Source organism: Mesocricetus auratus, unplaced genomic scaffold, assembly GCF_017639785.1.
Source record: "Mesocricetus auratus isolate SY011 unplaced genomic scaffold, BCM_Maur_2.0 Super-Scaffold_100676, whole genome shotgun sequence".
Taxonomy (NCBI): Eukaryota; Metazoa; Chordata; class Mammalia; order Rodentia; family Cricetidae; genus Mesocricetus; species Mesocricetus auratus.
In genome coordinates this window covers 68,718,858-68,731,231 of record NW_024429266.1, presented here as the reverse complement: position 1 = coordinate 68,731,231, position 12,374 = coordinate 68,718,858, and the positions used below count along the sequence as shown (strand labels likewise).

Sequence of the window (12,374 nt, the reverse complement as noted above, 5' to 3'; positions counted from 1 at the left end):
ATGTGATTAGCTTCAGCAACATGGGAAACGCGTGGGAGTTATTAGATTATCTCAGATTTATTTTGAACCTACCATGTTAACTTTAGCTCTGACTGATAAGTTTAAAAATATACCCAGTGACTGAAAGCCCACCACTGTCGCAATAGCCCATCAAACCAAATTAGTAAACCTAGGTTAATGTGAGCACAGCGCTCCAGGGAGGCCCAGGGGTAGGAGAAAAGCAGGAACCACCAGGTGAATCCAGAGGTGGGGGCTTTTAATGCCCTCTGGAATGGAGCTGCCAATGGTGGGCTTTTTAGGGGCACAGTCTGGACTGAGGCAACTCCAGGGGAGCCTGGCTCCCAAACACTGATAGGTTTTATTTATTTTTTTTTACTTATCTAAAAATCCAAACTTTAAAAGCATTCTTTTATTTTAGGTGTGTTTGTGTCTGTGTCTCTGTGTGTGGTGGTGGTGGTGGGGTGTTGTGCATATGAGTGCCATTGCCCATGGAATTCAGAAGAGGGCATTGGATTCCTTGAAGCTGGAGCTGTAAGCTGTCCAACATGAGTGTTAGGATCTGAACTCAGTTCCCTGCAAGTGCAACATGTTCTTAACTAGTAAGCCATCTGTGGTGGTTTCCATAAGAATGGCCCCCATAGGCTCATCTATTTGAAGGTGTAGTTACCAGGGAGTGGCAGAGATCAGAAATGCTCCTGCTGGAGGGAGCATATCACCGGAGGTGGGATTCGAGGTTTCAAAAGCCCGGGCCTGGTCCAGTCACACACACCCCATCTCTTGGCCTACAGATCAGGATGTAGTTCTTAGCTACTCCAGCTCCACACCTGCCTGCTGTCATGCTCTCTGCTGCCATGCTCTCTGCCATGATGGTCATGGACTGTCCATCCCCTGGAGCTTTAAGCAAGCCCCCAGGGAAATTCTTTCCTTTATAAGAGTCGACATGGTCATGATGTCTCTTCACAGTAATAGAATAGTGACGGAGACACCATCTTTCCAGCTACAATCATTCTTGAATTAATGTTAGAAGTGTCTTCCTTAAGGGTTTTGTCAGTGAAATGTGATCACACCAGTCTTTCTAGAATAATGGTACTTGGGTTTGTGGTATGTAAGCAAACTAAAGAAAGGAGGCAGGAAGTTCTCAAATGTTCATTTGATTGTCACATGCTCCTAGTTTCTTAAGTCCTTGGTTTTATATTATTATTATTGGTTTTAGATTCTATGTTTTTATTATGTATATATGTGTGTGTGTGTGTGTGTGTGTGTGTGTGTGTGTGTGTGTGTATGTGTGTGGAAGGACACATGTACCGTAGTGTGTGTGGAGGTCAGAGCACAACTTTGAGGAGTTAGGTCCCTGCTTCTAGTGTGTGGGGCCAGGGACTAAACTCAAGACTTCGTGCTTGTGGGGCAGGCACGTTTCCAACAGCCATCTCTCCAGTCCGTTTCTCATTTTTTATACTTGGTCATCGGTGTTAGTTTTATTACTCTTAGTTAATGTCTTTTTGTTGTGACTAAAATACCCAAGAAAACAAGTTCAAGGGTAAAGGTTTATTGTGGCTCTCAGTTTCAGAGGGCTCAGCCCATTCATACAGGGAGGTACGGCAGAGGACTCAGCCCATTCATACAGGGAGGTACGGCAGAGGACTCAGCCCATTCATACAGGGAGGTACGGCAGAGGACTCAGCCCATTCATACAGGGAGGTACGGCAGAGGACTCAGTCCATTCATACGGGGAGGGTACGGCAGAGGACTCAGCCCATTCATACAGGGAGGTACGGCAGAGGACTCAGCCCATTCATACAGGGAGGTACGGCAGAGGACTCAGTCCATTCATACGGGGAGGGTACGGCAGAGGACTCAGCCCATTCATACAGAGAGGGTACGGCAGAGGGCTCAGCCCATTCATACAGGGAGGTACGGCAGAGGACTCAGTCCATTCATACGGGGAGGGTACGGCAGAGGACTCAGCCCATTCATACGGGGAGGGTACGGCAGAGGGCTCAGCCCATCATGGCAAGGAGGATATAGTTGAGTGGCTCATGTCACATGGGGAGGGACGTGGAGGAAAGGGGGGGAAGGAAGAGGCCAAGGCAAATGTAACCTCACAGGACAAGCTCCTGGTGATCTTCTTCTCCCACCCAGGCCTCACCACCCACCTTCCATTGCCTCCCACTGTGCCATTGTCTTGAGTTCTTCTAATCCTTTCCTTAGACCAGAGTCCTTGTGATCTAATGGTCTATCCCCCGGCCTCCTAGACATACTCAGAGGTGTGTGCCAGTCTCCTGGGTGTTTCTTAACAAACTAACAACCAACATTAACCTGGTGGCTGAATGACTCAGCCTGCTAAAGCATTCGCTGTGCAAACCTGACTTTGTGAACTCCATCCCTGAGGCCCATCCCATAATTGTCTTCTGACTCTGACTTGTGCAGTGTGACCTGCCCCCTCCCGCCATGCATGCACTAATGAATAAATAAACAAGAAGCTGTCACAGGATTGCACATACAAGGCAAATTCATTTTAAAGAAAACAGGGCCAGTGAGATGGCTTTACAAGTAAAAGCACTTCCTGCTAAGCCTGGTGACTTTAATTCCCTCCCTGACTCATGGAAGAGAGAATGGGCTCTTGTAGGCTGTCCTCTGACCTCCACACATACCCCCTCAAATAAATAGAGTTTAAAAACTTAAATCAGTAAGCTTTTACACTTGCATTACTAATCTCTACCATAGAGGAAACAGCATTTAAGGTGATATGAGTGTGACTGTTTGTTGTAGTTAAGCCATTCTTTTTGGAAAGCTGCACTGTCCCCTATAGTTATCACCTTTAAGCCAATGGGAATTCTGAGTTTTATAATTCTCAAATTGATGGAATAAATGTAACTCCAAAATGATCCAGGCTTGTAAAATAATTCCATCCAAGTGCCTATTCAAATTCCAGCCATACACAAAATCAGGCACACAAACAAATGGAATAGGACAGAGGACCCAGAAATAAACCCACATAGCTACAGCCACTTATTTCTGACAGAGGTGTCAAAAGCATGCATTGGTTGAAGACAAACATTCTGGACAGCTGGATCTCTACAGGAAGACAATAAAACCAAACACACAGCTCTCACCCTGCACAAACCTTGGTGTACAGCCTGAAACTTAGAGAATGCTGGAGGAGAAACTTCTTTGAGATACAAGCAGGGGCTTGGGAGATGGTCAGTGAAGGGTGTTTACCCCTCTTACAGAGGACCTGAGCTCAGGTCCCAGTACCCGTGTCTGGCAGCACATAAAAGCCTGTAACTGCAGTTCCAGGAGATCTGATACCTCTGACCTCCTCTACCATTGCACTTAAAAATGATATAGATGTAGGCATCCGAAAAGGACTCTGGGAGCACAGGAAATAGTCCTAAGAATTGACAGGTAAAATGAGATAAATTTAGAAGGGCAGCAGAGGAAATGGCAAAGGCTTCAGAACTGGGAAAAAAACCAAAGATCCTTACCAATACCAGACAGGGGGCTGACCTGTAGAACACACGAATGACTGGAGAAAGTACCAGGAAAATCAAATCACCTGATGAACACATGTCCTACAGAACTGAAATGGTGCTCAGAAGAATAGAAACATGAGGCCAATACATATTTGGAAAAAATAGCCAATAACCTTAGCCATCAGGGAAATGTAATTAAAGCTGCATTGATATTGTGTCTCACAGGGGCACTGAGATGGCTCAGCAGGCCAAGGCACTTGCTGCCAAGCCTGATGACACAAGTTCAATGCCCAGGAATCATGTGGTAGAAAGAACCCTGAGATCCCACCTCACTTTAGTCAACAGGATAACTGGCAACCGATGCTGATGAGCCTGTGGGGAAAAGACAACCATTATTTGCCCCCAGTGGGAATGTGAGCTTGTGCAGCCACTGCGGCTATCAGTATGGAGGTCTCTCAATTAAAAACAGCGATCATCCAGCTAAACCAGTGGGAATGTGCACACCAAAGACTCTAGACCAGTGGTTCTCAACCTTCCTCATGCCGCGACCCTTTAATACAGGTCCTCATAACAATATTTTTGTTGTTACTTCATAACTGTACTTTTGCTCCTGTTATGAATTATAATGTAAATATCTGTGTTTCCTAATTGTCTTAGGTGACCCCTGTGAAAGGGCCATTTATTTCTCTCAAAGGGGTTGCTACCCACAAGGTGGGAAACACAGTTCTAAATCACCATCCACAGAGATAGTGCCTAACACAGTATCTCCCATTGCATCCACAGGTCTGCAAAAGACATGCTGTCACTCTTTTGTGACTGAGTCACACACACTACACACCACACATCACACCCTCACACAGACACATACAGTACGCATCACACACAGACACACACATACCACTACACACCACAGATCACACACATCACACTACACACCACACACAGCACGCCACACTACATAACACACACTGTACACCACACACTACACACCCTCACAAGACATAAACCCATCACACACACACACCACTGGTTCTGTAATTCCCTGTTGTGGATGGTGATGCAGTGAGCATGGTGTGTGAATATCTGGTTTATATGGTGACCTTGCTTCTCTCAGGTTGTTACTAGCACTGGGGCACTGGGTCATATGGCAATGCTACTCCTAGGGTGTTTGGGGTTGGGAACCCTCCATTCTTATTTTCATAGTGTCTGGACTGTAATGGTTCCACATCCTCACCAACGTGTGTGTGTGTGTGTGTGTATGTGTGTGTGTGTGTGTGTGTGTGTTCCCATGTGTATGATGACAGCCATTCTGACTGGGGAAAGATGTACTCTCTGTGGAGTTTGATTTGCATTTCCTACCATATTGCCACTGGAGTTATAGGCATGTACCACTATACTACCTTTCCTCCCTCCCTCCCTCCCTCCCTCCCTCCCTCCCTCCCTCCTTCCGTCTGTCCGTCCTTCCTCCCTTCTTTCCTTCCTTCCAAGAATCACTTCTAAGCTGACTCATTAATTTTTAAAAATTATGTCTGTGTGTGCGTGCATATGTCATAGCACATATGTGGAGGTCCAAGGACAGCTTGAGGGGTTGGTTCTCTGCCTTCACTATGAGAGTCCCTTGAGCCACCTCCCCAGCCCCAACTATATATATGTATGTATGTATGTATGTATGTATGTATGTATGTATATTTTTTTAATTAAATTATCTCTGTATGTCATGGGGGTACACACTGGAGGTTGGAAGACAACTTGCAGGATTCAGCTTTTCCTTCCACTGTGTGAGATCATGGACTCAAACTGAGGTTGTCACGCTCACTGGTAAGGGAGTTTAGTTGGCTAAGCCACCTCCCCAGCCCCTGTGCTGGCTTTTTGTGTAGATTCTAGTGGTCCAAACTCTGGTTCTTACGCTGATAAGGCAATCGCTTTGCCAACTGAACCATCTCCTGCCCCCATCTTTTACTTTTTCGTTTTGTTTTTAATTTTTAAAAAGTTAGTTCTATTGTGTATGAGGGTCATAAATGTGTCTCCGTGTGCATACAGAGGCCTCGAGAGCAGCTGTGTGGAATCACCCCCCCCACCCTTTTTTTTTTTTTTTTTGAGACAGGGTTTCTCTGCCTAGCCCTGGTTGTCCTAGACTCCTTTCCCCTTTTATCTTCACTTGGGTTCTGGGATTGAACTTGGGTCTTCACGCTTTCACAGCAAGCATCTTTAACTGGCAAAATCATCTCGATGGCCCCCATCTTTTGCTGTAGGTAGTACCCCCAGGTGTAGATCTGAATCACTGAGTGTTCATAAATGTGAGAAGGCCACGCATACCTTACAGAGTGAACAGGTGTGGTAGGCAGCTTTTTGCTACACACGACCAGTGTCATCATCTGTGAATTCAGTGTTGACTAACAGACGCGCTCAGAACATGGTTCCTAGGAACCTGACCCTGTGTTTGTCTTAGCAGGGGTTCATGGGTTGTAATTGACACAAACTACACAAGTAGCCAAAATCAACTGTAGTTACATGTTTTCCTTGAGCTGATATAGATCAGTATAAAGAGCCCATAACCCAGTGTGATGTGAACATGTGTTTTCCATGTTTGTGGGGATGTCAGGCTTTGACGTTTCATGTGCTATGCTGCTTTTCTTGCCTCAGGAGCCAGCCTTGCTGCCAGGTGGAGAGGTGCCAGCTTGGGAAGTTGCAAAGTCCTAGAATGTTATAGCAGCCTGTTACTGCTTTCCTTGGTTCCCGAACTTCTATTGCTCAGAGGACTGGAGTCTGGAAGCCTTGGGGCTCTGGTGACACTAACCCCCTAAGCCTGGGCCAGTGTGGCCCTCGGTTCCAAGGGAGGGCTTTGGAGGAGTTGCTGAGTATCTGGGCTGCAGTGATGTGGCCACCAGGGAATTGGGTGCTCCAGCAGGCACCAGCCAGAACAGGTTTTGTAGATTTAAAGACCTTCCTCAGCCCTAGGCACTCTCACTTTTCAAAGCCTAGCCCAAGCCTGTACATTAGGGTGTACCCAGTCTGAGTTTAGCCTGTAATACAGAGATATTGAGTTCCTGTTTATAGACATTCAAATATTAATCTTGGTTTTAAATTTTTGTTGTTGTTGTGGGGAAACAATAAGGTTTTCTTTATCTTTTTTTTTTTTTTTTTTTTTTTTTTGGTTTTTCGAGACAGGGTTTCTCTGTGGCTTTGGAGGCTGTCCTGGAACTATCTCTTGTAGACCAGGCTGGCCTCGAACTCACAGAGATCCGCCTGCCTCTGCCTCCCGAGTGCTGGGATTAAAGGCGTGCGCCACCAACGCCCGGCCAGGTTTTCTTTATCTTGTCTGTTTTCCTCTTATCCTCTGCCCATCTCCTTCCTCTCCTCCTTTCTCCTCTATCTCCTATCCTCCCTTCCCTCCTGTATGTCCTTTCTTCACCTCTCCCTCCCTTCTTTACTCCTTCCCTCTCCCCTCCCAGATGCTTTTTGGTATGCTGGGGTCCAGCCCCATATATGCCAGGCAGGCTCTGTACCACTCTCAGCTAGTATACCTCTCCTGTGGCCCTCTGCTGTTGCAGGACAGCTCTGCTCGTATCTCCTGGGGACTGCGTGTTGTCCTCAGCCCTGCTTATCAGCCGGCAAGCATTCCTGGAGCCTCTGCCACACCTCATGTTAGCCCAAAAGAAAGCAAGCCTGTGGTCTGTTTTCCTGTAAGGAACCCTGCAGCGGGACTGACAGGCCGGAGCCCAGCCTGGGTGGGCAGGCACTGAGATTGAATCTGTACTGCTTTGGGAATCTCAGGCCTGCTTCCTGAAGGGTCCCCATTGTTGGAGGGTGAGGAGATTGACTGTGGGAGAGTGTGGCACAAACTCGGTGACTGTGTGGGAAGCCATGAGCTGCCGTTGTAGCTGGAAGTGGATTGTGATGGTGAGTACTCCCAGGCTGGGCTAAGTGTGGGAGGCTTTCAGTGCCGTACGGACAGGTTCAGACTCCTTCCAGGCATGTGACTGGGTGCCCCAACCTCTGCATGCTGTTTGGATTTATTGCTGTGGTTCAGTATGTAGCTGGAATATAAACATGTGATGCTGGGAATTGAACCCAGGGTCCCCCTTCATTCTGAGAATATGCTGTACCACTGAGCCCCATCTCCAGATGAGGTTCCCACCTTTTGAAGGGTCTACCACTCCTCCATACCACTACACTGGGGGCCAACCTACAGCTAACCATACCAGTCCAGAAACATGACTGCCACTCTCAGGGTGTATGATATGTGTATGTGTGTGTATGTCGTCGTGTGTGTGAATGAAGTTGCATACATGCCATGGTATGCATGTGGACGGCAGAGGACAACTTCAGGGGTTGGTCCTCACCTTCCACATTTTGGAAATTAATTTATTTATTCTTAAGTATTTACTTATATGCCTGTGTCTGTGTATGCCACATGTGTACAGGTGCCCAAGTAGGACAGAAGAGGGTACTGGATCCCATGAAGCTGGAGTTACAGGTGTTTGTGAGCCATCTGATGTAGGTATTAGGAATGGAACTCTGGTCTTTTGGAAGTATTGAAAGTGCTCCTAGCTGCTGAGCCATCTCTCCAGCCCCTCCCACCATGTTACTGATCCAGAGTTCCCTCTCTGAATGACAGGCCAGCTGGCTTGCAAGCTTCTGGAATTCTCATGTCTCTGCTTTCCATCCCTTCACAGAAACACTGGAATTACAGATGCTCACTACCAAGTCTATCTTTCTATGTGTTCTGAGGAGGTGAACTCAGTTCTCACACTTGGACAGTAAGCAATTTACCCACATTTTACCCTAGACTGCCTTCTTTATTTCTTGTGAGTTTGCTGGAGAAACCAGGCCATGCTTGCGGTAGGTTCTCTTAGCCTCTGACCTTGGCTGGTACCTCTGGTGTCACACTGTGAACTTGGCTTCACACTGTGTCACAGCAGTTATGCTGGAAGCTCTGGGCTTGATGTACCCACTAAGACTGGTACATTTAGGTGCTGTCAGCCAATGGCCGCTTTGGTGTCTCCATTCTAAGGTCTCTGCTAGTCTCTTACCTAATGGTTTTAGTACTCTGTTATCCAGTGCATTCCCTCCATTCATAATTTCATCGGACTTTTCTGAATGTCTTAGTTAGGGTTTCTATTGCTGTGAAAAGACACCGTGACCACAGCAACTCTTGTAAAAGAAAAACATTTAATTGGGGTGACTTACATTTTCAGAGGTGCAGTCCATTATCATCATGGTGGGACACAGGTGGACATGGTACTGGAGAGGTAGCTGGGTGTCCTACATCTTGACTTACAGGCAGCAGGAAGTGGTCTCAGTATTACACTGATCGAAGCTTGAACAAAAGAACCTCATAGCCCACTCTCACAGTAACACACTTCCTCCAACAAGGCCACACCTACTTCTACAAGGCCAACCTCCTAGCAGTGCTACTCCCTATGGACCATTTTCTTTCAAACCGCCACACTGAATGACAATTCTTAGAAACTTGTTACTTTGAGATAGTTGTAATTTTATATTAAATCATAAATAGTACAGATAAGAGTCCCTATACCTCTCGCCCAGTGTCCCCCCTGGTGGTGGTACCTGGCTTGCATGTAGTCTGTTTTTGTGTCTGTAGTCTGTGTCTGTTGGCACAATCCATAGTTTCAGTTTAGATTTCATTAGTTTTACATGCACTAGTGTGTGTCTAGGCGTGTCTATGTGTGCATGCATTTATTTTATGCAGTTTATCATGTATAGATAAATATGAATAAGATCTCAGTCAAGATCCAGAGCATGGGCTGAAGGGGCTGCTAAATGGGTGAAGGTGCTTGCTGCAAAAGCTGAGTTTGATCTACCTGGTGGAGAGAGAGAAGTGACTCCCACCAGGTGTCCTCTGACCTCCACATGTTCCATGCACAGTACACCCAAATGCGCCATAAATACATAGATAAATAAATGTGATAAGAATGGAAACCTGGGCTGGAGAGGTGGCTCAGTCAGTAAAACATGAGGACATGAGTTTGGGACATAAGTTTTGTTTGCCCTATACAAAAAAAGTAGAAGGTATCTGTCTTAGTCGGAATCATCTTCTGTGAAGAGACCACAACTGTGGCTACTCTTATAAAGAAAAGCATTTAACTGGGGTTGGCTTACAGTTCAGAGGTTTAGTCTTTTGTCATCACTGTGCAAAGTATGGTGGCTCACAGGCAGACATGGTTCTGGAGAAGCAGCTTGAGAGTTCTACGTTGGGATCCTCAGGCAGCAGGAAGAGAGACACTGGGCCTCTCGAACATTTGGAACCCTGAAGCCCACCGGTAGTGACACACTTCCAACAAGGCCACACCTCCTAACGGTGCCACTTCCTAAAGACCAAGCATTCAGATATGTGAGCCTATGGAGGCTATTCCTATTCAAACCACCACAGCACCCAAGGAATAACACGTGCCATTGTCTTCTGACCTCCACCTGTCATACAACATACATGCACCTGTGCTTTCACACATGTACTAACACAAACAGGACATTCAGGGCTGGGTGGGAACAGCTCCATGGAAGAATGCTGGCAGAGGATATGTCAGGCTCCGAGACTGTGCCCCAGCATGCAAAGGAAATTTAGAATATTTGATCACAAGATCCCTGAAACCATGAATTGTGCCTATAATAGAAGTGCCTCAGTATGTTGAAATTTTTTATTTTGTAGATGTTTGTTGAACTATTGTTTGGTAGCTTTTAGGATCATGTTTTTCTGAGGAGAATTATGAAGGAGGTAATGAGAAATGCTATAATAACCAATATTGGAATTATCAAAAGATTTATTAGGCTTATTAGCCATGAGACAGATTAGATGAACCCTTACTTTATTTTATGGGGAAAATCTATTTCAGGGTATATAGAAGCTGTTTCATTATAGCTATATGCTAATTTTAATTATAAATTATTTGATGCATTCAAACAGCAAACTCCCTGGCTTTTCATGCTTAATGTGCTGCATTTTTTCCCAAACTTAGTAAAACAATTGGACAAGAGCTCAGTTATTCAGAGAGACTTTAAAAGCCAAGTTTATGTGACTTACTGGTGTGCTATGGACTTATTTCAGGCAAATTGAAAGACATAAAAATAACACACTGTCCCTGTATTTAATATCTTGCTTAAGATATAGAATGTTGCCCATTATTAAACCCCCTGCTACTGGATAAGAAATAACTTTTATTTGAATTTTATTTATTTTAATGTGTGTATGTATGTGTAGTGTGTGCACGTGTGTTTGGGTGCACGTGTATGTATATGGAGGAGCCCCGGGGTTGGCAATAAATGTCTTTCTCAGTCAGAATCTGCTTTATTTATTGAGGCAGAGCTGCCAGTTGTGGCTAGTCTTGCCAGCCAGATTGCCCCAGGACTCTGCTGTCTCTGACTCCCGAGCGCTGGGATTGTGGAAGGCTGCCATATGTGCCCAGCTTTTGTGGATCTGAGCAACTCAGATTGCTCACTCTTTTGCAGCAATGTCTTTATGCCCTTTATCCATGTGTCTTAACACAGGTATCTCTCCACATGGCGGCCGAGGAAGCAACCATCACAGTTCGACTCATCCGTTCATTTGAGCATCGAAATTTCAAGCCTGTAGTGTATCATAGAGTTAATTTGGACCAAACTGTGAAGGAATTTATAGTATTTCTAAAGCAAGGTATGATAAATAGAGTTATTTTATTCCATATTTGTATTTTGACAATGAAAAAGTCTGGCTATGATGTTAATAATAAACTGAAAAGTACAAAATTAGACTGGGCCTAATGCTGCACACCTGTGATCCCAGAACTCAGGACAGCCAAGACAATCATGATTTCAGAGCTAGCTTGGGCTACCTAGCAAGTTTTAGGCCAGCCTAGGCCATACAGTGATTTTTAGGCTAGCCTGGACTACATAGCAATATTTATACTTAAATTAAAAGAATCAACCAAGAAAAGCACTGAAGCAGCTGTTCCCCAGCCCACAGTAGTTTGGAAGCTGGTGTTAGCAGGAGCCAGGCTGGCTTGTGTCCTGGGCCCTGTCACTAACTGCCACAGGCTTTTAGTGAATAGTGTAAACATACTCACCAGGAATTGTAACCATCATGTTTATACTCAAACCAAGGTCCAAGATGAGAGGTAACGACTGTCAAGTGCTTACCCCACAAGCGTGAGGAGGATGTGTGTTTGCAGGGGAGGTGACTGTCACATGCCTGCCACACAAGTGTGAGGAGGACAAGTGTTTGACCCTCCAGAACTACGTAATAAAGGAATGGAGGTGTGTACCTATAATCCCACTGGAGAAGTAGGGACAGATTATCCCTGGGGCTCACTCTCTAGCCTGCCTGCCTCATCCCGTATAACTTGGGTCCCAGAGCCCTGGCTGGAGATGGCAAGGGAGTGAAGGGAGGATGGCCACACAGATAATAAGATTTGGTGGGATTTTCTGACACCACTGCTGTCTGGAACCTCAGTGAGTTTATTCATTCCAGCATGGGATGGGGTGGGAGTTGGCTAGTCTTGTTAGGAGGTCTCTGTAGGCAAGCAGTCCTAGGCTATAAGCTTCTGGGAGGAGGAAAACGCACTTGCTAATCTTTGCATGCATTGATCCATAATCTCTCATATTGGAATGCCCAAGCTTGGCCATCCCTCTTGAGCCTGCCCCATATGGATAATGGTTTTGCGATTTACCATGGACCAATTGGTTTTAACAGGCAGGCCTTGCTTATGTCACAATACACATTTACTCGGGACTTGGCTCACTCTGGCTTCAGGTGCTTTTACCAGCCGAGCCATCTCACAGGCTGGGAAATGGAAGTCTTCTGGTTTATTGTTCTAAACATGCAGAGGGTGGAAATGCAGTCCTCACCCTGAGACAGCCTTATTACTCTTCACTACTGAAGCATTCCAGAGTCGTCTGATACAGCCT

At 45.8% G+C, this 12,374-nt stretch overlaps 1 protein-coding gene across 4 annotated transcripts in view; it reads left to right on the top strand.

Moving 5' to 3' along the window:
- CUNH2orf76 (chromosome unknown C2orf76 homolog) overlaps nt 1-12,374 on the top strand; it is a 59,643-nt gene that overhangs the window by 16,032 nt on the left and 31,237 nt on the right. For all 4 annotated transcript variants that reach the window (XM_040737914.1, XM_040737912.1, XM_040737913.1 and 1 more), the window contains exon 2: nt 10,980-11,124. In XM_040737914.1, coding sequence (XP_040593848.1) covers nt 10,992-11,124 — 133 coding nt within the window. In that variant the 5' untranslated portion in view covers nt 10,980-10,991. The remainder of the gene's footprint in view (nt 1-10,979; nt 11,125-12,374) is intronic.